Source organism: Hyla sarda, chromosome 8 (genome assembly GCF_029499605.1).
Source record: "Hyla sarda isolate aHylSar1 chromosome 8, aHylSar1.hap1, whole genome shotgun sequence".
NCBI lineage: Eukaryota > Metazoa > Chordata > Amphibia > Anura > Hylidae > Hyla > Hyla sarda.
Genome location: NC_079196.1, coordinates 87,822,223 through 87,850,009, shown reverse-complemented (window position 1 = coordinate 87,850,009; position 27,787 = coordinate 87,822,223). Strand labels below are relative to the sequence as shown.

Sequence of the window (27,787 nt, the reverse complement as noted above, 5' to 3'; positions counted from 1 at the left end):
TGCACCTAATGTGGGGAACTATACTGCACCTAATGTGGGGAACTATACTGCACCTAATGTGGGGAACTATACTGTTTGTGCAGGGGGCAGGGTCTTGTGCAGGGGGGCATGGGGTCTTGTTCAAAGGGGGCATGGGGTCTTGTGCAAAGGGGGCATGGAGTGTTGTACAAAAGGGGCATGGGGTCTTGTGAAGGGGGGTCATGGGGTCTTGTGAAGGGGGTCATGAGGTGTTGTACAGGGGGCATGGGGTCTTGTGTAGGGTGGGCATGGGGTCTTGTGCAAAGGGGGCATGAGGTCTTGTGCAGGGGGGGCATGGGGCCTTGTGCAGGGGGGCATGAGATGTTGTGCAAAGGGGACATGGGGTGTTGTGCAGGGAGGGCATGCTTTTTTTTTATGCGGCCCACATAAACTTAAACCTTGGTTTTTTGGCTCATGTTAGCCTTTGAATTTTACATGCTTGCTGTACTGTATATTTACATGATTTGTAAGGTTAAAAAAAACACAAGAGACCATCAAGTTAAAACCCTACTGTGCTGATCCAAAGGAAGGCAAACTAATTAGGCTGATGCCAATTTCCCTATGATGAAGGAAAAATAATCTATAAGAAAAAAAAATCCCCGAGTGCTTCTTTAAAAACCTCAATGATGTGGTCTTATCTCATTACTGGATGCAGTATTTCCTTCGGAAGAATGGTGTGCTAATTCAGCCAGAATACAATACAACAAGGTGAAGTATCGCAGGCCTGATAACACTAATACTCTCCCAGCATGGGAGCTGTGCTTCTGAATTACATAAACACTCACTCAATAACGTTCATTTCTTCAGCATTCTATGGCAGAATACAAAGTGTTCAACATACAAGTGTTGCTGTTCTGTTCAGTCTAAATACAGCTGTGACGTTATGGACATTGTGTAGGAGGGATAATGAGGTGTGTGCAGTGATTATATAAGTATGGAGTGCCCTTTAACTCCATCAATTTCTTCAAGTTACAACAAAAAATCTGCACAATTTCATAAAACTTTTCGAATTTCTCTTAAAAGTTCTATGCTAATATGAGCCTCATTGCCAGGGTTGTATGTTAGGGGTCTCATTGCAAAGAATCAAATGGCGTTCAGTCTACAACCCCAGGACATGGTGCTTGTTTGGTCCCGTCTCCGTTCGTTTGATATGATACATCATATTAAGCAGATTGTTCCTGTGAGCTAACACAATAGTAGATCATGGTGATGGAAAACGGAATATCAGCTTGTACATTAGCTTCACAAGGTTGGTGGGCAATTCTGCTGACCCTTTGGAACTTTTTGGCAACTTCCAGATAGTATTGCGCTGGGGATTGGGGGGGGGGGGGGGGTGTTGGGGCACAAAAAATGCCTTTATGTCTGTACTATCACTTGCAGGTTCTGTGACCATATTACATTGTAGAAATTTTCGGGTACCATTCAACTGATGAACCAATTACACAGGTTTCCATTGAGACTTAAAATAAAATAATCAATATAACGTTTTAAAGAAACAAAAATTTTAAGTAAAAATTCATGATTTTTTTTCTGCACGCACAAGAGAGAGCGAGGGGGGCTCAACCTATCCAATGTACTAATTGGGGTGCTACTGGCAGCAAAAAAATATCATATACATAATAAAGATAAAGGATCGCTGCATAAGGTACACACCCAAACTAAATTCAATATTCAAATAATCTTTATTGTATAAAAATTGTATATACAGATACAGACATACCATTAAGGACAACAAGGGACATCTAAAATAAATTAAAATTGCTCATAAGAGAGCAAAAGCACAACATGGGGAGGGGCCATGAACCTCTACACCCAAGTCCTGTCCTGCAGAAATGGTAAATACAGCAGAGCTGCTACTCCAAAGTGCACAGTGCTAACATAACACAAGAGTGCAATAATACCCAAATACATAAATATTAAAGGGCAGCAAACCACAGACGGAGGAGACGCTGGATAAGGTATAGCAGGACAGGACAGCCGGACCCCACGCGTACCGTCACTCTATGGTGACTTCCTTCCACAACACCCCTGGCCCAGGCCCACCCTATTGACCGCATTGCAGTATATTGGAATCATTCTTTATTCTAAAATGGTGTGCCCTTTGAGCCTCACCCTCCTCGTCCTCCTATTAATTTTTATTTTTGGTTGACCTTTTGAGCCTTAACCAGGACCCAAGACCAAAGATGATTAAGTAGTGCCCCTCTGAAAATTATGAGGCACCCAGTCGGACCCTGGATCATTGGCAACTTCGGTCACCCTTTATGCTTGTCAGTATAATATACTGCACGGTTTGATATACCCTCTATTTACATTGTTCCACCATATATATATGTCCCTTTAAATAGGGCTATGCAATTTGACCTCATTAACCTTATGTGTTTTATTTTTACTATATGGTTTCTTTAAATATTAGTGATAATTGGCCTAAGTGTATTATACACATTATGGTTTATGCACAGGGTAGATACATGTGCATTATGCACAAGCACTATATATATATATATATATATATATATATATATATATTTATGTGTTCATTCCATGGTTTATTTAAATCAGATTGGATATCCTCCTATAACCGTTGCATGTCACATAGATCACCTTATGCTCCACTATATTAACGCTTATGCATTACCTTAGGTGGACTATACGTGACATGCATACGTTGCTCTATATCCCTCAATACCTTTCTCTTTTAGATATGTGACCCTCGAACCTAATTGCTGTCAGCATACATACACCATATATTCTTCACTGGCCGATTAGTAAACTGTACTAGTGACGTAATTCTAACTATAGCAACACACATCAGATTGACTTTAACACGGACCGCTCGCTGACTTAACTGACAGCATCGGTATATCTAGCCACGCCCCTCTACTGACGTCTGACGGGGATGCGGCACTCCTGATGCTGTCAGACTGCAACCAGATATAATGTCAGACGCTGCAAGCACATGTACAGAGCGCGCAGTAGCCGGCTGTGAAGGCTCTCTGCCACTGCAGATATGCGCTCCGTCTAGACTACTTGCCGAACGCCGAGACCATGAATAACAGACCTTCTACTAGCTTAGCCCTTTTTCCTCCACAGGACACATTAGTGATTTGGGCATTGTTTGTGTACTTTTTTGCAGGTACCTGAATACATCACTGTATATGTGAGTGAGAACAACCACATGATGGGGCACAGACTTTATTTGCAGGAACCAATGCTGATGGCCACATATCTTTCTCTTTGTTTTTATTTTCCAGGTACCTGGAGTTCCACGGCATTATATTCCCTCACCCAGTGAGCAGTATCACTAACTGCTCCTTTTAAAGGGATTGCAGTATATGGGTTCCTATTTTGAGGATAATTTGATATGATATAAATGGATGTTTTTGTAGGAGCATTTTAATAGACTTATTAAAAGTTATATTTTAGGCCCTCCCCGCCTTTTTCACATAAATGGTGAACAGGCTCTTTTTGTTACACAACACCCCTGAGGAAGTCACCATAGAGTGACGGAAAGCGTGGGGTCCGGCTGTCCTGTCCTGCTATACCTTATCCAGCTGCTCCTCCGTCTGTGGTTTGCTACCCTTTAATATTTATGTTTGTTATTTATTATCTTATGTATTTGGGTATTATTGCACTCTTATGTTAGCACTGTGCACTTTGTAGTAGCAGCTCTGTTGTATTTACCATTTCTGCAGGACAGGACTTGGGTGTAGGGGGTTCATGGCCCCTCCCCATGTTGTGCTTTTGCTCTCTTATGAGCAATTTTAATTGATTTTAGATGTCCTTTGTTGTCCTTAATGGTATTTCTGTATCTGTATATACAATTTTTGTACAATAAAGATTATTTGAATATTGAATTTAGTTTGGGTGTGCACCTTATGCAGCGATCCTTTATCTTTATTATGTATATTTTATTCTGCAGGATGAACACTGAAAAAAAAATGAACACTGAAGAAAAAAACACATTACTAACAATAGTATTGTCACGATTCGGCTACCTGGATTTGGATCCTCTGTGTCAGCGAGGAATTGGCGTGGACCGTGTTGGTGGACCGGTTCTAAGATGCTACTGGTATTCACCAGAGCCCGCTGAACAGCGGGATGGTCTTGCTGCGGCGGTAGCAACCAGGTCGTATCCACCGGCAACGGCTTAACCTCGCTGACTGCTGTGAAGGCATGGGACAGAAGGACTAGACAGAGGCAAGGTCAGACGTAGCAGAAGTGCGGGGCAGGCGGCAAGGTTCGTAGTCAATGTGGATAGCAGAAGATCTGGAACACAGGCTTTGGACAACACTAAACGCTTTCACTGGCACAAGGCAACAAGATCCGGCAAGGAAGTGCAGGGGAAGTAAGGTAATATAGCCAGGAAGCAGGTGGAAGCTAATTAGGCTAATTGGGCAAGGCACCAATCATTGGTGCACTGGCCCCTTAAATCTTAGAGAGCTGGCGCGCGCGCGCCCTAAGGAGCGGAGCCGCGCGTGCCAGGACATGACAGCCGGGGGTCGGGACAGGTGAGTGACTTGGGATGCGATTCGCGAGCGGGCGCGTCCCGCTATGCGAATCGCATCCCCGCCGGCAATGTCAGTGCAGCGCTCCCGGTCAGCGGGTCTGACCGAGGCGCTGCAGAAAGAGGAATGCCGCGAGCGCTCCGGGGAGGAGCAGGGACCCGGAGCGTTTGGCGTAACAGTACCCCCCCCCCCTTAGGTCTCCCCCTTTTCTTGTCCGGCAATTGCTTCACGTGGGACGAGGACACTGGGAGCGATTGTAGGGTTTCTTCAAAGGCAGGCAGTTCAGCAGGAGTGGGAATGGGGAGGGAGGGCAGAGGGTGAAGCTTGGCACGGGGCAGAGTGTCACCAGGACGGGGGCTATGAGGAGGCACGGCACAGTCCTGATAGGCCTTGGGGAGACCAGGCACAGGAGGAGACACTGAGGCCCGACAGACGGGACTGGGAGCAGAGGTGAGGCATTTCTTACGGCAAGCAGAACCCCAATTCTTGATCTCCCCGGTGGTCCAGTCAAGGGTGGAGAATGATGCTGGAGCCATGGCAGACCGAGTAGGACTTCAGAGGTACAGTTGGGAAGGACGAACAATTCAATCTTTTCGTGATGGGGTCCAATGCACATTAAGAGGGGTTCTGTGCGGTAACGCACAGTACAGTCCAACTTCACTCCGTTGACCGAAGAAATGTAGAGCGGCTTGACGAGACGGGTCACCGGGATGCAGAATTTATTCACCAAAGAGTCCAGAATAAAATTTCCAGAAGCACCAGAGTCTAAGCAGGCCACGGCTGAGAGGGAGGAGTTGGCAGAAGGAGAAATCCGCACGGGCACAGTGAGACGTGGAGAAGCAGACTTCGTACCAAGAGACGACACACCCACGTGAGCTGGGTGCGTGCGTGCGTTTCCCAGACGTGGAGGACGAATAGGGCAATCCACCAAGAAATGTTCGGTACTGGCGCAGTACAGACAAAGATTTTTTTCCCTACGGCAAGTCCTCTCTTCCTGGGTCAGGCGAGACCGATCCACTTGCATAGCCTCCTCGGCGGGAGGCACAGGGGTAGATTGCAAAGAATACTGTGGGAGAGGTGCCCAGAGATCAAGGTCTTTTTCCTGGCGGAGCTCCTGGTGTCTCTCAGAAAAACGCATGTCAATGCGGGTGGCCAAATGGATAAGTTCTTGCAGGTTGGCAGGAATCGTGCGGCCAGTACATCCTTGATGTTACTGGATAGGCCTTTTTTAAAGGTCCCGCAGAGAGCCTCGTTATTCCAAGATAATTCGGAAGCGAGAGTACGAAATTGGATGGCGTACTCGCCTACTGAAGAATTACCCTGGACCAGGTTCAGCAGGGCAGTCTCGGCAGAAGAAGCTCAGGCTGGTTCCTCGAAGACACTACGGACTTCAGCGAAGAAGGACTGGACTGTGGCTGTGGCAGGATCATTGCGGTCCCAGAGCGGTGTGGCCCAAGACAAAGCCTTTCCAGATAGAAGACTCACTACGAACGCCACCTTAGACCGTTCTGAAGGAAATTGGTCCAACAACATCTCCATATGCAGGGAACATTGAGACAAGAAGCCACGGCAGAGTCGGGAGTCCCCATCAAACTAAAGTTCATAGGAAAAGTACATTTTGGCAACAAACTATACCTTAATAAATACAGTCACTGAGCCTCATCACATGACTCTAAAGTTATTATAGAAAAATAATCAAACATAACAACATGCATAAAAAATAGTAGTTAGGTATATATAAAAATGCTATAACTGGACAATTAGTGTATGACTATAATGGGGAAACTAATATTGTGCTTGGCTTACATAAGTTATACGACAAATTAATTTATATTGTTATATTGTGTTTACACAATTACACAATTTGTCATGATACCAGTTCAATACTGGGGACAGATCACCTATTAAAAATCTCTATCAGAGACATCCTTCAAATCCAAAAAAGAAAAAGTATATAACTCATTCAGCAATAAAAAACAAAGGCTGCATACACAACTAGATATAAGACAGTAAATGTGTTGTACAGACTATGCATTAAAGGGGTATTCCAGGAAAAAGCTTTATTTTATATATCAACTGGCTCCAGGAAGTTAAACAGATTTGTAAACTTCTTCTATTAAAAAATCTTAATCCTTCCAGTGCTTATCAGCTGCTGAAATTGAGTTGTTCTTTTCTGTCTAACTGCTCTCTGATAACATCTGTCTCGGGAGCTGTCCAGAGTAGCAAATCCCCATAGCATACCTCTTATGCTCCGGACAGTTCCTGAGACAGACAGAGGTGTCAGCAGAGACCACTGTTGTCAGACAGAAAAGAACAACTCAATGTCAGCAGCTGATAACTATTAGAAGGATTAAGATTTTTTAATAGAAGTAATTCACAAATCTGTTTAACTTTCTGGAGCCAGTTGATCTAATAAAAAAAAGCTTTTTTTTTCCTGGAATACTCCTTTATAAGGTTATCTCCATCAGGGAGGGGGTTTCACATATGAATGCGGACTTATGAATTGTCTGGAATAGAGTTCAAACATTTTGACTTTATATCAGTGTTCAAAAATCTATGATAATATAACTGAATGAAGTTTTTTTTTTATTATTCTATTATACTTTATTCTTTAGGAATTAAAATGTTCTGCAAGTTCAGATTGCTTATAACTATGAAACAAAAACATTCCAGAGAAGGAAAATCTGCCGTGGCCATGTGATGATCAAACAGGTGTATGACTTGCTACAGTATAGTTATCAGAATATCATCAGAGCCATATACCTGCAAGACTGTCACATGGCCAGGACTAATCTTCAGCATGTCTGAGTAAGCAGTGAAGATGTCCATTAATGGCTGCAAGCAGACAACTTGAACATTGTGAGAAATTGATGCGTAAGGTAGAGCTTGTTAGAAAATCACACAGTTGTCATGAGGAATGAATAAGTAGAAATTTTTTAACTTCACACACAATAAATAAGCCTACAACACAAGCCATGAAACAACCTTTAAGGTAAGATATGCATATGGCATAAACCAATCTGCCCTAATGAGGAATAAAATTCCCCCTCTGACGATCATTATTTACAGATAGTATCAATAAGTAAACAATCAATGCACTACGTGTTTCTAGGGAAAGACTCCACTCTTCATAAGGTCAGGATCTGAGGAAGAAGGGAGTCTCTCCGAAACGCATAGTTCATTGATCATTTATTTGTTCATTTATATTATCTTTAAATAAAACAGTTATTTTTCCAACACATACGTGATCTATTCACCTACTAGTGAGCGCAGCCACAAGTTGTTCTTCCAAGAGGAGCTTGTGCCAAAACTCCTCGGCCAATATCCTCCTTGTGTTAAATATACTTGATGCACACACCTGTAGTATATTCTGTATACAAGTATCGGCTCGGTTGGAGCCATGACCCCAGTTTGGCAAATATTGAGCCAGCAAAGTTTAACTTTTCCCTTACGCCTAGGCTATACTATGTCATAACAGAAAGTGTAGCAGATTTCATTACATTTTGTGCAAGTGCATCCAGCTAAGATATGTTCCTAATCAAAAACTGCATAGAACAATTGTCTCAAGTATCAGAGCTACTATCAGAGCTATAATGAGATATTAAAAACGGGAAAAAATACATTGATGCATAGATATGGCCATTTGCATATTGCAGTATGTACCAGAACAACTTCCAAGACCATATCCAATGGTCCAGGAAATCTCTATTGGATGTTATCTTCATGTGGTGAACTTATGAAGCATATCTTGGTCTATTAAAGCGACCCTGTAGGCAAGCGTACAGTGCAAAGGTGAACAGTTCATAAGCAGAACTCCACAAACATGTTAACCATAAAGTTACAGCGAGCTGGCAATTTGGATAACGTTTTGCATCTTAGCAACGATCTCATCAAAGGGAAGCCATTTAGCAAGATGGGGTGATTTGCTGAGCCTGGAAGCTGCAGCCACTGTTGAAATTCCTCTTAATGCAGTAATTTCTGATAATTGCCAGAGCGCAAATTTAGAACAACAATTTGTTGAAAAGGCACAAAGTACATTTATCTCCCTGGAACAGGTGGCAAATGTGTGGAGAAATTAGCCACAAATTAGCAGGTATTAACCTTTTAGTCACTACAGTTCCAAATGTTTTAATTCGCTAAACTGAGGTATATTGCCATTTTTATGTGTTTGCGTTTTGAGTGAAATATAGGGCCATCATTAGTGGTGGCCATTATTTCATCAGGATGACAAGGATGGAAGAACGCAACGCACCACCTATTCCCAATGTCATTCCAATATGCAGTGCCAATTTGGATCTGTAGCATTGAATCATATAACAGTATGCATCAATTTATCATATTCATTTCTAATAAAAGTGCCCATATGTGCTGCAATTTCAGTGCAAAGAAATAACCAAATATTGCAGAGTGTATTGGCTTCATACCAAATAATAGTCTTCTCAAAGTCAAATGGAACCATGTGATGGTCACGGTACTGACGCTACTAGGGATACAGGCAAAAACTTCTCTCTTTATGTGGATGCACACAACCAAGAAGCTTCTACTGAGAAGTATGCAATGATCCATTTTGATCTAAGCTTTGAATGAATTCATGGTGCCTATAAACCAGTTTTTTTGCTGTCTGAAACTTCTGGGACTTTATATTTAATTATTAATGTATTACTTTATGATTCCTAAAGTGTCTGTTAGCTCAGAGTACTTGACACACATGCCTTGTTTTTTAATTTTACACAACCCTCCATCCTCCATAGTTGGGTCCTCAGACAACCCCTTTAAGCTGATATGCTTTAAAAGAACTTCAAAACAAATGGAAAAAAAAAAACATACTCTTCCCTTTGCTTTCTTCGGATCCAGTGGTTCTGTCACTCTAGACTGTCTAGCAGACATGACCCCACATTGTCCTTGTACACTCGGCATGGAATGCTGTAGTAAATCATTAGTGTCAGTGGTAATGTGGTGGTGCAGGACCAGGAGCCAGCAGAGGGGTGAGTATGTTTTTTTTTTTTATTATTTGCTGTTAATTACAGCAGGGCAGTTTTATTAATGTCCCACAATGCAAAAGAATATCACTGAAGTGTTCCCGTCATTTAAAAAAAATAATTTCCATGTCACAGAGACATGCCAAAAGCATTGATCGGTCAAGGTCTCAGTACTAAGACACCTACTGATTAAAAGAACAAGTGAGGAGGAACTCTTGTGATGCTGCCAGACTACCACTTCATTTCAGAATGTTATGGCCTTCTAGCAGTTGTAGTTTAAAGAGAATCTTTTAGCTCTATATCATTCTCAGAGCTCAAGTGTCAAGGAGGATTCGCTGAACTGCAGCATTCTTGCCTCTTCTTTCCCCCATTCTCTCTGTCTTGACTGATTGATATACAGGGCCAAATGCTAGAAGCCAAGTCCTTTATTTCAATAATGCAAGGCAGGGAGGGGTGGAAGAGGAAGCAGGCATGCATGCTGCAGATGGACAACTCCTTGTTGACACTTGAGCTCTCAGCATGTTGTAGAACCGACAGATTCCCTTTAAAGCCATGGGTTAAAAGTCACTGCTTTAAAACCCTAAAATGAAGGACACCGACTCTAGAGTGACTATCTTTTACAGATAATTCAGTACCACACTTACAATGTTAAAAATGTGAAGGTGTACTGCATAACGTATAAAAAAAAAGTTGTGATTATGGAATGACTTCTAAATAAAGAGATTTAATGCCTGGGGACTTACATTAACAAAAATAAATAACCATAATATTTCTCAAGTGCTATTGGTTCTCTTTTTTGGAATGCTTGGTCCATATTTGCATTGCTTTCCTACTATACATTTCATATACACTGTGCCTCTTGCACAACTCAAAAAGGTAAGCACTAAAGTTATTATCCTCTGGTGTCAACCAATTCTGACTTTTATATATGAACTGAAGCATCCTGCTTTTCTGTAGTAAATTGTCCTCGATGTCAAGGAGAGGAAGCAGTTGCCTTAGTAAGTGTTGCTGTTCATCATAGTATGAGATTTAACCTTCTTTACCTACTGCTCCTAGGAGCAGCATGCTGAGATTTACAGCCTAAGAGCACTGCGAATGCTACGGGTTGACTAAATATACTATGGAGAGGACACAATAAACCATACAAGAATAAACTGGTATATGTAAAATAGCTTATCTCAGGACCAAACGGGGAATCCCAGTGTGGAGATGAGAAGGATACTGAGCAGACTATATTGCGTTAATGTGTTTTGTCTTTGGGGTCCAATAAACATGAGATAAAGGAAACTCACTCATTTAACCAGAATGTCTTCTAAGGGATCCATAATTCCAGTTGATGTTTATGCAGCAGTGAAAGTATACGGCTCACAGCGGGGGATGAGGAAGACTCTCAGTTAATTAAAGCTTTAGGAGTTAAATGAGGTCTGGGTAATGAGGAGCCTAATTCATTACATGTGCATCACTTTACTGGGGAAGACTCATTATCGCCTCCTCTTCTCGTACCGTCATCCTTCTACTCACAGTGGCCACACATTTCCCAGGGTCACTGTAACTTGTACCACATTTAACACATAACTCAACAGAAAGTCTGGATCTATGACATTGTGGAAAATTCTGTCAAAATTCTGCATTTAACTGGTAAACAAACCCCTGTATTACTGAAGTGCATGCATCGATTGGCTGTCTAGTAGCACCTTTCTACAGTACCGTGTGACTCTACATGTTATGTTCTATGCTGTTCTTTACCAGCTGCCCCTTTGGCTAACAGGTGAAGGCTGCTCCATATTATTTCTCTCGTATACTGTGTAAACCAGTGGTCTCAAACTGTGGCCCTCCAGAAGATGCAAAGCTTCAACTCCCAGTATGACCAGACAACAGTTGGCTGTCGGGGCATGCTGGGAGTTGAAGTTTTACAAAATCTGAAGGGTCACAGTTTGAGGCCACTGTAAGCTGTACAGGACCCTAAAGAGACACCTGTCTTCTACATGGTAAGTGTTTTACAACTATCAGCAGCCCTGTATGAGTATTTTATGTACGATTTTGGCCATTTTCGTCGACCATCATCTGAATATTACATTAGAATTATTGTGCACAATAGCAAATGTTTAATCTGATAAAATGATCAGTCTTGTTGGTTTTTTCAGCCATGGTCATTTGAACAAATCAGAGCATGGTGTGATCATGATTGGGTTAAATGGTTGCTACTTTGCTCAAACTAAGATTTTTTTTTTTTTTTATTAAAATGTGACACTGATCTGCCAGTTTAGTCTGGCATGTTATTGGCATAATTATTTATAAACATGGGAGGGAGATTTAAAAAACCTGTCCAGAGGAAAAGTTGCCCAGTTGCCCATAGCAACCAATTACCTCGCTTCTTTCATTTTTAACAAGGCCTCTGCAAAATGAAAGAAGTGATCTGATTGGTTGCTATGGGCAACTGGGCAACTTTTCCTTTGCACGGGTTTTGATAAATCTCCCCCATGGTCCCATTAGCCTTTGTTCATCCATGTTGTACCTCACCAAAGTCTTGTGTATGGTCAGCTTTACAATGGCCATACTGGAATGAATTAAAGGGGAACTCTGCCCCATAAACATCTTAAGCTGTCTGATCACGGGGGTCGGGCCACTGGGACCCCCCGCGATCTCCAGGACGGCACTTTGAACATGAATGCTGGGAGTTTCTGTGTTTATGACATCACGCCAAGTCCCCTCCCATAGACACCAGTGGAGGGGCCACTGGTGTCTATGGGAGGGGGCATGACAGCTAGTACATAGCCATCAAGCCTCGTCCCATAGACATGAATGTAGGGGGCGTGGCAGTTGTGGTTGCCCATCATCTGGCACGGAGCGGAGATCGCTCCATGCACTGGATGACTAGGGGATGAGATGTTTAGGGGCAGAGTAACCCTTTAATATTGTACATTTGTGCACCCACAATCCCTGACACAGTTCAATAGGAAACAGAGTAATCTAGAATCAAATCTTACAATTCAAAAGCGGCCACTATACTATTAAAAATAAAAAAAATGCCGTCACGCCCCCTCCCATAGACTTGCATTAAGGGGACGGGACGTGACGTCACACGGGGGCGGAGTCCTGACATCACGGACTTCCGTTTACGTGGTCGCGACCGAGACCCTCCAGCGCTTCCGGACAAGAAACAGGTGGGTGCCACATGCAACATTGCAGGGGTCCCCAGCGGTGGGACCCCCGTGGTCAGACATCTTATCTCCTATCCTTTGGATAGGGAACAAGATGTCTAGGGTGGGAGTAACCCTTTAAGACACTCATGTACATGTGAAATGTTGGCCAACTCTACTGATTTTGGTGGGACTCTTCTAATTTGTTTGGCAGCCTCCCTACTCTTCCCCATCAGATGATGTTAGGAAATGATGGATTGGGAATTATGGATTTTAACTGGCTGACAAAAACTATTGTTTTTGGGAAGAAAAACCATCACCAGAGATTTATCTCCACTTACCCCATCCAAAACACATGAAAGTTTGATCAAACTGAATTTTCATTTGTATGGGGTAAAAGATAGAGATAGCTCCATTCATTTGGCTCACAGCTGTTGAAGGTGTATGGGCATTTTTTACAGATGTACTGTTGGACATATTAGTACAAGCAAGTGCTGTAGCTCCTTTAATTATAAAAAATGGCATGTAGCTACTGACCATGTTTATCACACGTAAAAATAAAGCACAAAAATATAGTCAAATAAAGTAGTTACCTGTCTATGATTCCTATACAGTCTTTGATGCGTGGTCCTCTACAGCTGTAATGGAAAAGAAAGGAAAAAAATTAGCAATGAAAAAGGCAAAAGGATTGGAAATAAGAAAATAAAGAAAATATAAACAATGGAAAAATAAGGAAAATAAATAATTCCCACAATTATTAAAACCCATAACAAATGACCGTCAGGCTGAGCTCACAGGTTGCATATTTCTGAGTTGTTCCTACAAGTTTTTCTTTCATTGGAAAAAAAAGAGATGGCCTCCATTTGTCCAAAAATGATAACAAGAAATGAAGTTACATTCGTTAGAATCTTTTTAGTCTTAGGAAGAGCAAAAGGACAGGAAATAAGCCCTGTTAGTTTTAAAGTATTAAATGGTGCAAGACCTTTTATTTAGGTCACCCATTAAGTTATGTCAGCTGGGTTTATGAAATACTTTTATGCAAACTTTGGATTTCCCAAAAATCCTAATTTAATGGAAAAAATTCTGTAATGATAGAAAAAAAAAAAACATTCTACAAGAAAAAAAAAAAAGAAACTGAAAACCAGCTGCAAAGAAGCACAGAACATAACACTATTATTTTCGGCATTTCAAACAGAGCTTGTCATGCACAACATCTATCATGATACAAGTCAGGCTCCCATCCAAGCAAAGGGTTAATTTTAAAGTCCTTTGTCTCAGCTGTCACCAGTGACAGAAATAATTACAATGATTAGTTTTCAAACAGCAGTAAACAAAGAGAGCAGGGCATGGAGGTGGCACCCTCCCCTACAAATTGGCATTAGCAGAACCAAGTAAGCTTCACCTGTGCCCACAGGAGACCTCTCAGTGCCAAGGTCTTGTTTTTCTGCCCCTGTCTGGTTTTTTGGCTTACACAACACTGAGCCCATGATTACTACCCACATAAAGCAGTGCAGATCACAGCTTAATTCCATTCGAATGGCAGTTAAATGGCCAATGCACAATTATTTTCTGTTCCGTTTCTCTATAAACTCCCAGAGCTTGAAATTGGAACTGCAGAATAGAGTGATGTAGACCAGTGCACTCAACAGAAATGAAAAGGCTTTGAAGAAAGAATTGGAATTTCCAAAAGGCAAACAACCCCATTGCCTTATGGGTACAGATCTTGAATAGACAAACACCTGTATTTTGCTTTTCAAGCTCATTATAAACATCAACAGTAATGAAGCATTTTCATAAAAATATGTTTCAGCCAGTTCTGTCACATAACACTAGAGAAAACATTTAAATGGCTTAAAGGGGTACTCTGCACCTATACATCTTATCCCCTATCCAAAGGATAGGGGATAAGATGTCTGATCGTGGGGGTCCCGCCACTGGGGACCTCCGCAAACTCGGCTCCGGTACCCCAGACATCCGATGCAGGGAGCGAACTTCACTCCATGCAGTATGACTGGCAATGCAGAGCAGAGGCTCGTGATGTCACGGCCACGCCCCTCAATGCAAATCTATGGGAGGGGGTATGACGTCAGTTATACCCCCACCCATAGACTTGTATTGTGGGGCATGGCCGTGACATCATGATCGGGGTATAGCCGTGATGTCACAAGCCTCCAGCGCTAAACCCGACTCTCTAAACAGCAGCGGGGATACGGGATAAGATGTCTAGGGGCGGAGTACCCATTTAAAGGGGTACTTCGGTGAAAACCTTTTTTCTTTTAAATCAACTGGTGTCAGAAAGTTAAACAGATTTGTAAATTACTTCTATTAAAAAATCTTAATCCTTCCTGTACTTATTAGCTGCTGAATACTACAGAGGAAATTCTTTTCTTTTTGGAATTCTCTCTGATGACATCACGAGCACAGTGCTCTTTACTGACATCATTATAATAACAATAACTCTTTATTTATTGTTGTCCTTAGTGGGATTGAACCCAAGGCCCCAGCACTGCAAGGCAGCAGTGCTAACCACTGAGCCACCATGCTGCCCTTAGCATACATCTGCTATGCACGGTTGCTAAAATGGACAGAGATGTCAGCAGAGAGCACTGTGCTCGTGATTTCCTCAGTGTTCCAAAAAGAAAGGAATTTCCTCTGTAGCATTCAGCAGCTAATAAGTACTGGAAGGATTAATATTTTTTAATAGAAGTAATTTACAAATATGTTTAACTTTATGGCACCAGTTGATTTAAAAGAAAAAAGGTTTTCACCGGAGTACCCCTTTAAGGAAAGAAATGCGCTGCTTTGCATCTTACCTAATGTGTCTTCTTAGTTCAACTCCCTTACTTGATGACTCTTGTTGACGAGGGTATTCTAAGAGCGATTTCCATCCGTCCTCAATTTATTCTCTTCTAAGAAAGCTTGTACCTCATGTAAGTAAGGCTAAAAACTCAATGGGCTGACTTTTCATAGATACTGTACAGTTGGCTGACATTAAATAGATAGTCAAAGAACAACAGTCATGTATCAAAGCCAGGGCATCGTAAATGTGTAGTCTCACTTTAAGGGAACTAAATACAATTCCCTTATATACTTTAATTATTATGGTGTAAACAGAGATCAATAGGTAAATAATCAATAATTGTGTGTGAGAGTACCAACTATCTGCTTTTTTTTTTTTTGAAGATATAATAATGGCTAACTTCCATTCAGGAGCACAGAAGTGCCCTGAGTTAGGACACAAATGATGCTTGTAGAGCTCACATCAGATTGAATGAAGAAGAATAGGACAATAATAATGATAGAAGGGTAATGATGTGAACACATGAACATTGTCCATTACATTATGCCATTCCATAATATTTACCCATAATTCTAAGCTAGACCAATAGCCATGTGTGTAAATTAGTTAAAAATCACATATCAGTGCCAACAGAGTAGTTATTACTGTGACCGTTTCCAAATAAATCTACATGGGAATGCATCCCTGTACTCATATTGTAAGACACATTTATTGCCTCCATGATTTGGCACTGCTTACTATTTTGGACCAGAATAATAAGTGTGAATCACTTATTAAAGCTCATTCTAGCTGAAAGAGAGGTATTGGGCTGAAGTGCTTGAATTCAGGTTGGGAGAGTGCTAGGTCCAAATCTGAAGCAGACTGCTTCTAAGGACCATATTGTAGATTGATGACTAGGTAATCAAAGAAGGTGCTGAGGCCAGAGCATGTGGAAAGTTCTTGTAATGTCCAATTCAGAATGTCACCCTGTGTGTTGAATCCATGAAAGTGGATAAAAAAAAAAAAAAATTCAAACATGCCCAGGCTGTCAAAAAAAAAAAAAAAAAACATGCTGCTCAGGTAATCAGTGGCTGAGGTGGGATACCGCTGCCGCCAGTGATTGGCTGAGCAGCAACATCTCGTATTGACCACAGTCCCAGTCTCAGCTGCTCTCCTATTCCTGGTGCTGGGTATCAATATGTGACATTGCTGCTCAGCCAATCACTGTCTGCAATGGTGCGCCTCCTCAGCCACTGATTATCTGAGCAGCACTCTGACCTATTGACCCCATCACCAGGAAATGGAGAAGGGGTGCAGCGATATGGGGGGCTATGGGGACTGAGGGAAGTAAATATAATTTTTTTTAGTTTTTGTTTTTTTTGTTTGGCAACCTTGGCATGTTTGTTAAAAAAAATTATAATAATATTTTTTGTGGACAGCCCCTTTAAGATTGTGTGCACATTGCATGTTCTGATACTATTAAGCTTACCATTATGATTGTTTAAGAAAAGTAACGAATTTTCTATTTCAACACATTGCTACAATTATATATTTCTTTTTAAGTGGAACACTTGGAGTACAACCTTTTACAGACAACCCGACTGCACAGGGACATTGATGACTATTTTTTTTTTTTTTTTTTTATAGCTAATGTTTCATGGGTTCACATGCACAGTACTTAGATATATATAACTGTAGTTGCACTTTGGAGGTCAACTTAAAATATGAAGTTAAAAGTATTTAGCTTTATAGAGAGACTTGTATGTTGAATGGAAACCCACTCCAAAGTAAGTCCACACTAAGGATATTCCTATTTGTTCTTTGTGAACCTCATATGACAAACATGATCATTATTCTAGCAGTGTTCCTCCTTATATACTAATTATACATAAACACCACCAGTCGGATTCTCCGAAGCATTTATGAGCACTCATTTGTTCAACGCTCAGTTCTCATGGGCTAGAACTAAGTCTTCAATGTTCCTTGGCAAACATCTGTGTTCCTTAGTTAAAAAGACTTCCAAAAAACACGAATAAGCATGGCATACATATAAAGGCATAATACACAAAAGGCTTCATGATTAAAAAGTGTTCTAAGAAAAAATGCTGAAGTTATGCACAGCCCAATCAAATCCCTTATTTTACTTTCAAAGCTGCTCCAGAAATGTAATAACCATTTAGTTGTGTTCTTAAAGAAACACGTCGGGAAAAACTGTGTTACATTTATTGCATTATTTCTTTCTTCAATGTTCTTTCATTCTTTGGTGCACCATATCCTCAGGCCCAGCAGTAAGCAGAGCAAAGTATATAAGACTTGTTTGAATTTTCCATTAAAGAGCAAATATACAGGCAACATATTTATTGCTTCACCTGGCACATATCTAGCTATTCTGATGCAAGAAGACCAGGTTAGACCTTGTGTAGATATTTAGATTCCTGTTATCAAATTTTCTTACTTAAAGGGGTACTCCGCTCCTAAACATTGTCGTGATGTCAAGCCCCCTCCATTTATGTCTGGTCACGCGACGGCCTTACCCCCACGATCACACATGTTGTTCGGGACAAATTACCCCTTTAACAGTTTGAAGTGGACTTGGAGTAAAATGTATGTCTCTTAGCTGGAGTCCTTATTTAATTCACTTTTTTTTGGGGGGGGGGGAGGTTTAAAGGAAGAACCTCAATAATCATCCCTGGAGGGACACAATCCATGTTTTTCCACACTCAAAAATGTTCTACTGTGGACACCAAATAATGAAAACTTCAGGGACCCCAGATGAGACTTTTATAGTACCTTTGGAGCTGTAGAACTACATCAAGCTGCTATCTTTCTACAGAATGCCTATTTTGCTGTTTGGCATAATGATAATATTAGGGAAGCTGGTGGTCCTATAATATGGGGCCACAATGCATAGAACCTGGTAGAAGAGGGAAGATGGGTTTAATCACTTGTTTATAGTTATCAGCTCTATAGCTGTATTGACACTGTGTAAATGGTAGAGGAGTATCCAGAAGGACACATTATTCCTCATCTCTGCATGCATTATTAATCAGATTTCTGCAATGTTAAATTAAGGAAGGGAAGATTTTTACATACATATCACCTTTGGTTTTTAAATTGCTGTGATAACCCAACATATGTTACAGCATATTTTTAATTCAATGTTACACATAGATATTTTAGAGGACCATTGGCCACATAAATATCTCTGCCTACAAAATGTTAGACCACAATTTTTCTTGCCTTTAATTTCTGGAAAATATCTTTTTTATTTAGCTTCCTCTGCTTAGGAATCAGGTATGCACATGCTGTGTTAAGCACATGCTGATTTTAGGAGGGATGAATGCAGCAATTTAATACCAAGTAAATACTGCTTGTGTACACACAGCTTTACTATTTGCTTATTTATATCAGGCTGGCTGACTACCGATTTGCATAGACTTGTAAATTCCTATTTATATGTAATGTGTCTGACTTTCTTTTACAATTACTGCCATTAGTTAAATCTGCCTACATCTCAACAGAGACTGCTGTCTGCAAGAACCTGCTAACTGGAAAGATGCATAGAAGGATTAGGAGAAAGAACAGGGTAAGAGAACTCTCGTCACAATCCATGGACCTCTGGACCTCCTTTCATTACTACACTCCATTTTTTATTTACTGATATATGTAATTCTATTATAAAATATAATGGGGGAGATTTATGAAAACCAGTTCACAGGAAAAGTTGATCATAGTAACCAATCAGATTGCTTCTTTTGTTTTTAAAAAGGAATCTGAAATATTTTGCTATGGGTAACTGGTCAACTTTTCCTCAGCACAGTTATTAATCAATCTCCCCCAATATCTTTATAAAAGTTATATAAACATAATAACCTGTTAACTCTGTATAGTGTGATGTTTGATATCACTCTGCACTTTAAATGGTTCTATTCTTTCTTGATGGGCTTTGCATTCTGTGTCCAGTTGTCATAGCAGTTCATAGGGGGAGTCGAGCCAACACTACAGAACAAGAGAGCTGAGTGATATTGTGTAGCAGAAAATGCCAGACAATATGATTTAGAGCCCCTCCATGGAACATGCTGCCCTTCAAGGACTCTGCAATGTGTTGTGCCTGAGGTGAGATACTCATCTTGCCTGATGGCAGATGAGTATGAGTAGTAGTAGTAGTTAAAAGGTATAGGTGCATTTTTGCACATACTTTGCTAAAACTTTTAGCAAATTGCATAATTTTAGCCTTAGACATGATTTGAATTTCATTCTCTTATTTATTGTTAGATTTCCATATAAATTGGAAAACATTATGGGGAAATATATTTCATTCTACTTATTAGCCTTGTGCACCAAACCCATTCTAAAATTCCTTTTTTTCACAAAAGTCCTTCATCTGAAATGTGGGTGTGACATTCTACTTTTTCATAATTCAATTTATTTAATAAATGATCCACCCTGTTTTGTTGTCTCCATTGTTTTCTTTCACAAATTAGTGATGAATATGTGCCTTACTGTTAGGGGAAACATTTTGTATAACTTTTAACTTTGACTGAACAATTATGCCCATATATATGAATATTTGGCACAGCTGATGCTTATGTGTTGTCTATAGAGAGGCTGGCAAAGATCCTGACAGACTTCTGTGGCGTTGGCTTATTATTCCCTGAAAAATATTGTTGGGTATAAAAAATCCACCATGCACTTTGGGTGGGTTTCGCCCTACTTAAGTATAGGGCGTATGGGCACCATGTGATGGATGGTTACAATTAAAAAATATATAAAATAGTGAAGATCCAAGCAGAATACAGGTTGTTCTGAACATTTGATGAAAAAATTTTGAAAGGTAAAAAGTCGAAACCAATTTGAAAATACATAATAAAATAGAATTTTGCTAGCAGTAGAACTGGGAGGAGTTATATTTCAAATAAGAGTTAATTCATGATGATAAACAGACTAACTCCGATTTTGGAAATATTTAGAGTTTAAAAATCATGTGGATCCCTCCATTATACGTAGTTTATAAATATTTTAGACTAGGGTCCATATGATAAATGTAAATTTATTTAAATGAGCCTCAAAGCAGAGGCATTTATCCAGCACTTTGGACAACTTATTCAAATTTCTGTTTAATGAAAGCTTTCTAATGGCAACAAGTGGATAACGCAAAACCTAGGGAATAGCATGAATAATGGTAAATGAAGATTTAATCCATTAAATCTGATGCATTTCATCTGATTGTTCATTCAGATGCCTTTTCACTTAAAATATGTTATATTTTTACATTTCATATTGTAGCTGTGTACAGATAATGTGGCCTACTTTAGCTAGGCTAATTTTCTTCTCTGCACAGTTTCTTGGCAGCACACAGTATTGTGACAAGCAATAGAGAAACATCTCAGTTGAGTTAATGACCTGTAAGATATGTGTTTGTCATTCAGAGCCTGCTGGGTTTTAATTGACACCTAGGAAGAGCAGTGTTTGCATGGATTCAGCTCACAATATCTACTGCCACATACCTGTCTCGGGTATCTTTGCATGTCCTTTATTGTACCCTATTGTTGACAGGGACTCAGAAATATCCTTATCTTTGGCCCTTACAGGGCAGGTTCTACACTAATGAAGAATTGCCTTCACATATAACCAGGACTTTCTATTTTTAGATGTGTCAAGCAAAAGTGTGGAACAGGTTTCACTTAAAGTTTCTATGAGGATTGTTTTCAAGTTTTTTTTTTTTACTATTAAAAAGTAAAATAAAACACAAGCCCATTAAATAGTAACTCCATTGACTGCATTTTTTGGCCATTGTGGCAATCAATGTCCATTATGGGATATTAAAAACATTCTAATAAATGTCTGTCTTATTGTTTCAATCGTTTTGTTATTCAAATGACCAAGATGGCTTTTGGCGTGATACTTGTAGCTGGGGCCATAATTTCAAAAGCTCCCAATCTCATGGGTTTTTCATTTGCAACAGTGTTAAGAAGAATATACCAAGTTGCAACAAAAAATATACCAAGACACAACTCCAGTGGGCAAAGGAGTGCAAAAGCTGGATCGGTGAGTAGTAAAAATATTGCCTGAATCCTGTTAACATATTGGGCTGATCTTAGATGCTTTGTTACATGTAGATGAAACATTAGATAGTAAAGCTTATTTAAAACAAGTTCATCCCTTCATAGCAGCTTTACACCATAACAGAAAAACGCTTTCAAAAGGACAATGCTCGATACTACAAGAGTGGTATACTGTAGACATGTAGTTCCAGGACTGTTTTTCTTGCTTCCCTGTTCTTTACAGTCCCAGATCTCAATCCTGAAGACCATCTGATGAAGTATAAGGGCTTTTTCTCACTATGAGAGTACCTCCATATAATTAGAAAATCAAATTCAAGATACTGCTAGTCTATCACCAAAGTAAAAAAAAAGCCAAAATTATAGACTAAAATATAACCTTTATTGGATTACTTTAAAACCATGCCCACACTGGGCTAACAACACCAAAAAGTGCTCACATTCGTGACCAATACCACAAAACCAAATATGATACAACTGATATATTATAAAAATTAAAAAAAAGAATTAATATATTGATATAAGTATCGCTTCTAACTACTACTTTCCCTATCCCCTTGACTCGGGGGGGGGGGGGGGGGAATTAGATCAGGGACAACAGGCAGGGCGGGGTAGGGAACCTGATACACCCTACAGTACCCCTGTTCTATATCCCTGCCCTAGGCAGAGTTAACGTCCTGATAAGGACGGCTCCGCTCTGGAACCTAGTCTGATCTTGCTAGGTGTCCCTAGATGAACTAACTTACTTACTGATGGTATCACTGACTCACTCAGGGGACAATACCCTGTGTATATCTTAAGATGTTAAATATACTATGGTTGGTGTTCAGCAATATAAATAATATAGGCTAATGATACAGATGTTTACCAGTATATCCCTTATAGTCAGAAAATGGCTTAAATAAATCTATGGATGATAATAATTGGATACGGTTAGGTCCAAAAATACCAGTATGAACATATACACATACTAGTATCCAACCAGCTATCACGGATATAGTATTTATTCCTCACATGTATCATAGATATATCCACAAATTATACCCAAGTTAATTCACATATAACCAAGTAGTCATGAGGACAATTTTTTAAATCATAAATCTACCATTAGCATAGTCATAAGATTATACCAAGATAATTAGGCATAAACAGGAGAATGTGTAGCATATACACCTGTTAATAATTCTCCTATGGTTTACCCTGGAAAAATATATAACAGGGATAGAACATGGTGCTGTTTTTAGCACACACCAGCAGAGTTTCCCAGTAGGTTTGTATGTATGCATCGGATCCTGCATGTAAATTGATAGATAAGGACCAATCAGACTATTAGAGATTTACAGAATCTTAAATAAAACAGCCAAATGATAATGCCTCATTAAGGCCATGTGGTGTAAATGATCGTAATCGATATATCCACCTGAGTTCTCGCTGCAATAACAGTTTATTATAGTCTCCACCCCTTGGTGATGGTGTTACCACCTCAATTGCCATGAACTTTATCCCCATTAGATCATCTTGATGTTTTTCGTGCATGTGTCTAGCAATGGGGGTATTTCTTTGATGTTTTATTTCTCCCAAATGATCACCCACTCGTCTTCTGAGTTCTCTAAAAGTTTTGCCAACATAATCCTTTGGACATTGGCATCGACATAAATAGATTAAACCTTTAGTTTTACAATTGGTAAGATTTCTAGCAAAAAACCTTTGTCCAGTGGTGGAGCTTGTCCATTGATTGGACCGTAACATATAGGGGCAGATGACACAGTCATTGCATGGAAAATTTCCCACTGTGGTTTTATTCAGCCATGTGCCCTCTTCTGGGGGTCTTGTGTAGTGGCTGTGTACTAACCGATCTTTTAGACTTCTGACTTTTCTATAAGTAACCAACGGATGTTCTGGTATTACATCACTGATTTGAGGATCTGTTTGCAGAATATTCCAATATTTGGAAATGATCGTATACACTTCAGAAGATTTGTCATCATATGTCCCTATAATGCGAAAGGAATTGTCGCTGTTATTGGGTTCTCGAGGTGTCAATAATGCATTTCTCTCTAAGTTTTGTGAATGTCTGAATGCAGACTTTAAACAGTCCATCGGATAGCCTCTTGCCCTAAATCTAGTTTGAAGACATTTTGCCTGTTTATAAAATTCAGATTCAGACGAGCAATTTTTACGTACTCGCATATATTGACCCTTTGGGATCCCTCATTTCAATGAGGTGGGATGATGGCTATACCAATGGAGAAGAGAATTGTTTGCAGTTGATTTTCTATACAGTGTGGATGATAGTGTACCCGATTCATCTTTAGTAATTTTACGTTGAGGAATGATATTTCCTTTTCATGAATTTACATAAAATATAACCCAATGGTGTTGTGATTCAGGGAATCAATGAATTGTTCAAACTCACGTTTGTCACTGGCCCAGAGAATGAACACATCATCTATAAATTGGGTCCATAGAAGGATTCGAGAAGACCAAATATTTTCGTTCGGTGAGAAGACTATAGTGTCTTCCCACCAGCCCAGGAGGAGATTTGTGTATGTGGGGGCAAACAGGCTCCCCATCGCAGTCCCCCTAAGCTGGTGGTACACCCTCTTATCAAACAGGAAGTAGTTATGTGTTAACGTAAATTGAAGTAATGTTAATTCAAACTTGTTATGTTATGAAAATTGATTACCTCTCATCTGTAAATAATATTCAACAGCCTTTAGGCCCTGTTCGTGAGGTATCCAACTCTAGAGCGATTCTACGTCGATACTTGCCAATAGTGTTGAATTTTCAACGGGAACTTCTGCTATCCGATGTAAGAAATCAGTCGTGTCCCTCACATATGATGGGAGGGACGTCACGAATGGATGAAGAATCATATCAATATAAGTACTGATATTCTGAGTAGGGCTGGGTTCACACCAAGTTTTTCAAATACGGTTACCGTATACGGTTTTCCGCTAAAAAAACGTATGGCAAAAACCGTATGCAACCGTATACAACCGCATGACTCCACATTAAAACGTATACGGTTTTTCCCCGTATACAGTTCCAAAACATATGTACGGTTTTATTCGTTTGCATCCGTTTTTGCCAATCGTTTTGCTATTTTGTTGGAATTAGTTTCCCAGCAATTTAATAAAGTTACTATTGTTCTATTGAAATTCCAAAGGATGTGGGAGTGGGATGTCTGGAATGAATTCTAGAAAGATCTGCGCATGTGTCAACTCCAAAAACGGATTAGAAAAACCGTGTGCAACCGTATTCTGAAATTCTGTGTGCGGTTCTCATAGACAACAATGTTAAAAGAACCGCATATGGTTCGCATAAGGTTTTCCAACCGGAGGCAAAAACGTGGTCGACAGCGTTTTTGCCTACGGTTGAAAAATCGGCAAAATCGTATCCGAGGCAAAACGGATGCAACCGTACACAACATTTGGAATATGGTTTACAATGCATTCTCTATTCATAAGGTTTTGGATATGGTCGTATACGTTTTTTTGCAGAAAACCATATACGGTTACCGTATTTGAAAAACGTGGTGTGAACCCAGCCTAAGAGAGTTATTTCCTGAGACGATGGGTCTACCTTTTAACAGTGTTGTCACTTTATGAACCTTAGGTAGCCCATAAAATGTGGCTACCATTGGATTCTTAGGAAAAAGGTAGTTAAATTTGTAATTATTAATCAAACCCATCTCTTTGGCCTGCATCAAGATTTGATGAAATTTATTTTGAAAAGTGGATGTGGGGTCTTTAGGTAATACAGTATAGCTCATCTCACATTTCAAAATGTTTTAACACATTTGTCGATAAGCGATATGGTCAAGTATAACCAAGTTTCCGCCTTTGTCTGATGGCTTCATTATAATATTTTTGTCATTCTCCAAGTTATGGAGTGTCTGCATCTCTTGGCTGCATAAATTAAATTTTGATAATTCTCGTTCAGGAAACATCTCAATTTCGCATATTACCAGTTTGAGGAAGATGTCAATACTGGTGACATCTGTGGTTGGTGGCATAGCTGTACTCTTTATTTTAAGGCTGGTGAAAGGACCCTTTCCTGGTTCTTTCTCACTTTCTGCCATTAGATTATTTAGAAGCTCTACTGTTGGTAGGTCTTCTTCAGTTATACCCAATTCCTGACATTGGCGTTTGTTAAAGAATGTAAAAAATTTTTTTTTTTACCTCCATATAATTCAAGGAAATAGATGTGATCCTTATCCCATGGAACAATATTCCTGCAGAACGATTTTAACATCTAGTGGAATCTGTGCCACAATGAATTGCTATGGCTCTAAAGGCCAATAGTACTCCAACACATTACAGGTTGGGTGTTCCTAATAAGGCCCCTTTAACACAACCATTATCACATGATAGTGTGACAGCCATCGTGATATGTATGGAGGGAGAAAAAATACAGCTTGCCCCATCTTTTACTCCCGCTACTACCAGTGAAAAACAACGCTGCCGGATGGAACCCCATTGACTATAATGGGGTCCATCGGGACCCGCTGTTGCCCTTTGTGCTACGTCAAAATGACCACGTCAAACTTAAAAAAAAAAAAAAGAGCTTAAAAGCCGTTCTTGACGGCGTGCAACATTAGTGTGAATGTAGCCTAAGGTGGCCATACATTATATTAAGAAACATTACATCTGTAATTAACACAATTTCTTATTCTATTAAGCACATGTGTAATGTGCAGCTATGTCCATTTACTATATAATAGATGATGTACAATAATGACTGGCACATAGGCAATGAGCAGGATGTTGGTTGTAGGTTTCACAGCTGGCATGGAAGAAAAGGCTCTCAATAAGAATAAGTATGTTTCACATTAACCCCATATCATGGTCTACATTGCTTTAAGTGTTTACCTTTAGTAAATCTGCACCAAAATTTTTTATTTATTAAAAATCAATGGATTATTCAGGCCAGTGTATGTGATGAGCGGCTCAGACGTGAGATCGCCTCGCCGCTGTCTCATGCTCCTATCCCTCATGGCTCTGTTGTAATTAGATTTGCGAAAACGGTAAAAGGTCTCATTGTGAATGGCAACAGCTGTTGACATCAACGTGTTATACTGAATAATTTACTGCATTCATTTTACTTGGAAGAAAAGCAGCCAGCGAAGTCTGGCTTGTGTGGCGCTTATGATATTCTGCTTCCATTTTTTTTGCAGGCTTTCGTCCACTCTTTTACGTCTCAGGTGAGAAGAAAACATTGTTAAGTTGTTTTCTGGACGGAGAAGAACATTAGAGCAAATGGAACAAGTGTATAAATCAATTTCCATATGTTGTCCATTTATGACAGGGAAAGGTATTTGGATTATTTTTCTGATGTTACATAAGCTGGAGTTACACATTACATATTAAATGTTGATTCTACTTGCTCTGCCCGAATGTTTAAGTAGCCTAAATCTATTGTAATGGCTTGGATTATGCAGGTCTTAAACTGTCTGTATCTAAAAGTTTAAAAATACATTATTTTCTATTTTCCCTTTAGAGTTGGATGAACAGATTTTCGAAATCATACTCTTTGTAAAAGCAAGATAAAGGCTTCAGAGCCAAAAAAAAAACACAAAACACTGGGACCTTTTATCTGTAGACAGAAAATAAGAGAAATGCTCAGGAAAATGTCCTTGTTTCAGTATCACACCACTTTCATAAAATACTGCTGTATACTGCCTAAATAGTGATGCCCAAGCATCATCAATATATAGTCTTTATTGTCCTTATCGATTTTAAATTCAGATTTTAGATTTGGCTAGATGTCACTTTTAGAGCCACTCTTCTATGAAGGAATGTTCTGTATGTAAATCTGTCAGGTGAGATTTACTGAAAGACTTTACATGGTGAAAACCATGGACCACTTACTGTACCTACCCTCACTAAAATCAAGCTCTTATACTGTATACATTTTTAGATAGCTCTTCGGTGGGCTTAGGTATTAGGGCATATTTACACACAGCAGATTTTTTTTTTGCTATTCCATTCATTTAAATGGGCCTCGAACAAATTCATATACAGGCTCAGTAAAAGAATCCCATGAATATTTGGATCTATTTGGAAAAGATTTTCATTTGGAAAAATCACGTGACTAAATCTTCCACTTCTAGATATACCCTTACCTAGAACCTGCCACAATAAAAATACTATGGGGGCATTTATTAAGGTATTCAGAGGTTTTTTTGCTTACTCCAGGTCACTTTTGTGGGCTCCACTTTTTTATGCGACTTTTGTGGGTAAGTAAAAAGTTATAAACAGCCTTACCAAAGTTTCACTTTACAGTGGTCGAAAGTCGCAAA

At 39.8% G+C, this 27,787-nt stretch overlaps 1 protein-coding gene and 1 long non-coding RNA gene across 6 annotated transcripts in view; one reads left to right on the top strand and one right to left on the bottom strand.

The window, feature by feature from the left end:
- ERBB4 (erb-b2 receptor tyrosine kinase 4) overlaps nt 1–27,787 on the bottom strand; it is a 1,050,606-nt gene that overhangs the window by 231,842 nt on the left and 790,977 nt on the right. For all 4 annotated transcript variants that reach the window (XM_056534264.1, XM_056534265.1, XM_056534266.1 and 1 more), the window contains one exon: nt 13,236–13,280. In XM_056534264.1, coding sequence (XP_056390239.1) covers nt 13,236–13,280 — 45 coding nt within the window. The remainder of the gene's footprint in view (nt 1–13,235; nt 13,281–27,787) is intronic.
- LOC130284177 (uncharacterized) overlaps nt 11,354–27,787 on the top strand; it is a 30,272-nt gene continuing 13,838 nt past the window's right edge. Inside the window, exons 1-5 of one of the 2 annotated variants that reach the window (XR_008846936.1) lie at nt 11,354–11,490; nt 18,943–19,007; nt 21,387–21,469; nt 24,197–24,295; nt 26,663–26,799. This is a non-coding gene — a long non-coding RNA (uncharacterized LOC130284177). The remainder of the gene's footprint in view (nt 11,491–18,942; nt 19,008–21,386; nt 21,470–24,196; nt 24,296–26,662; nt 26,800–27,787) is intronic. The other variant, XR_008846935.1, reaches the window with a different exon arrangement.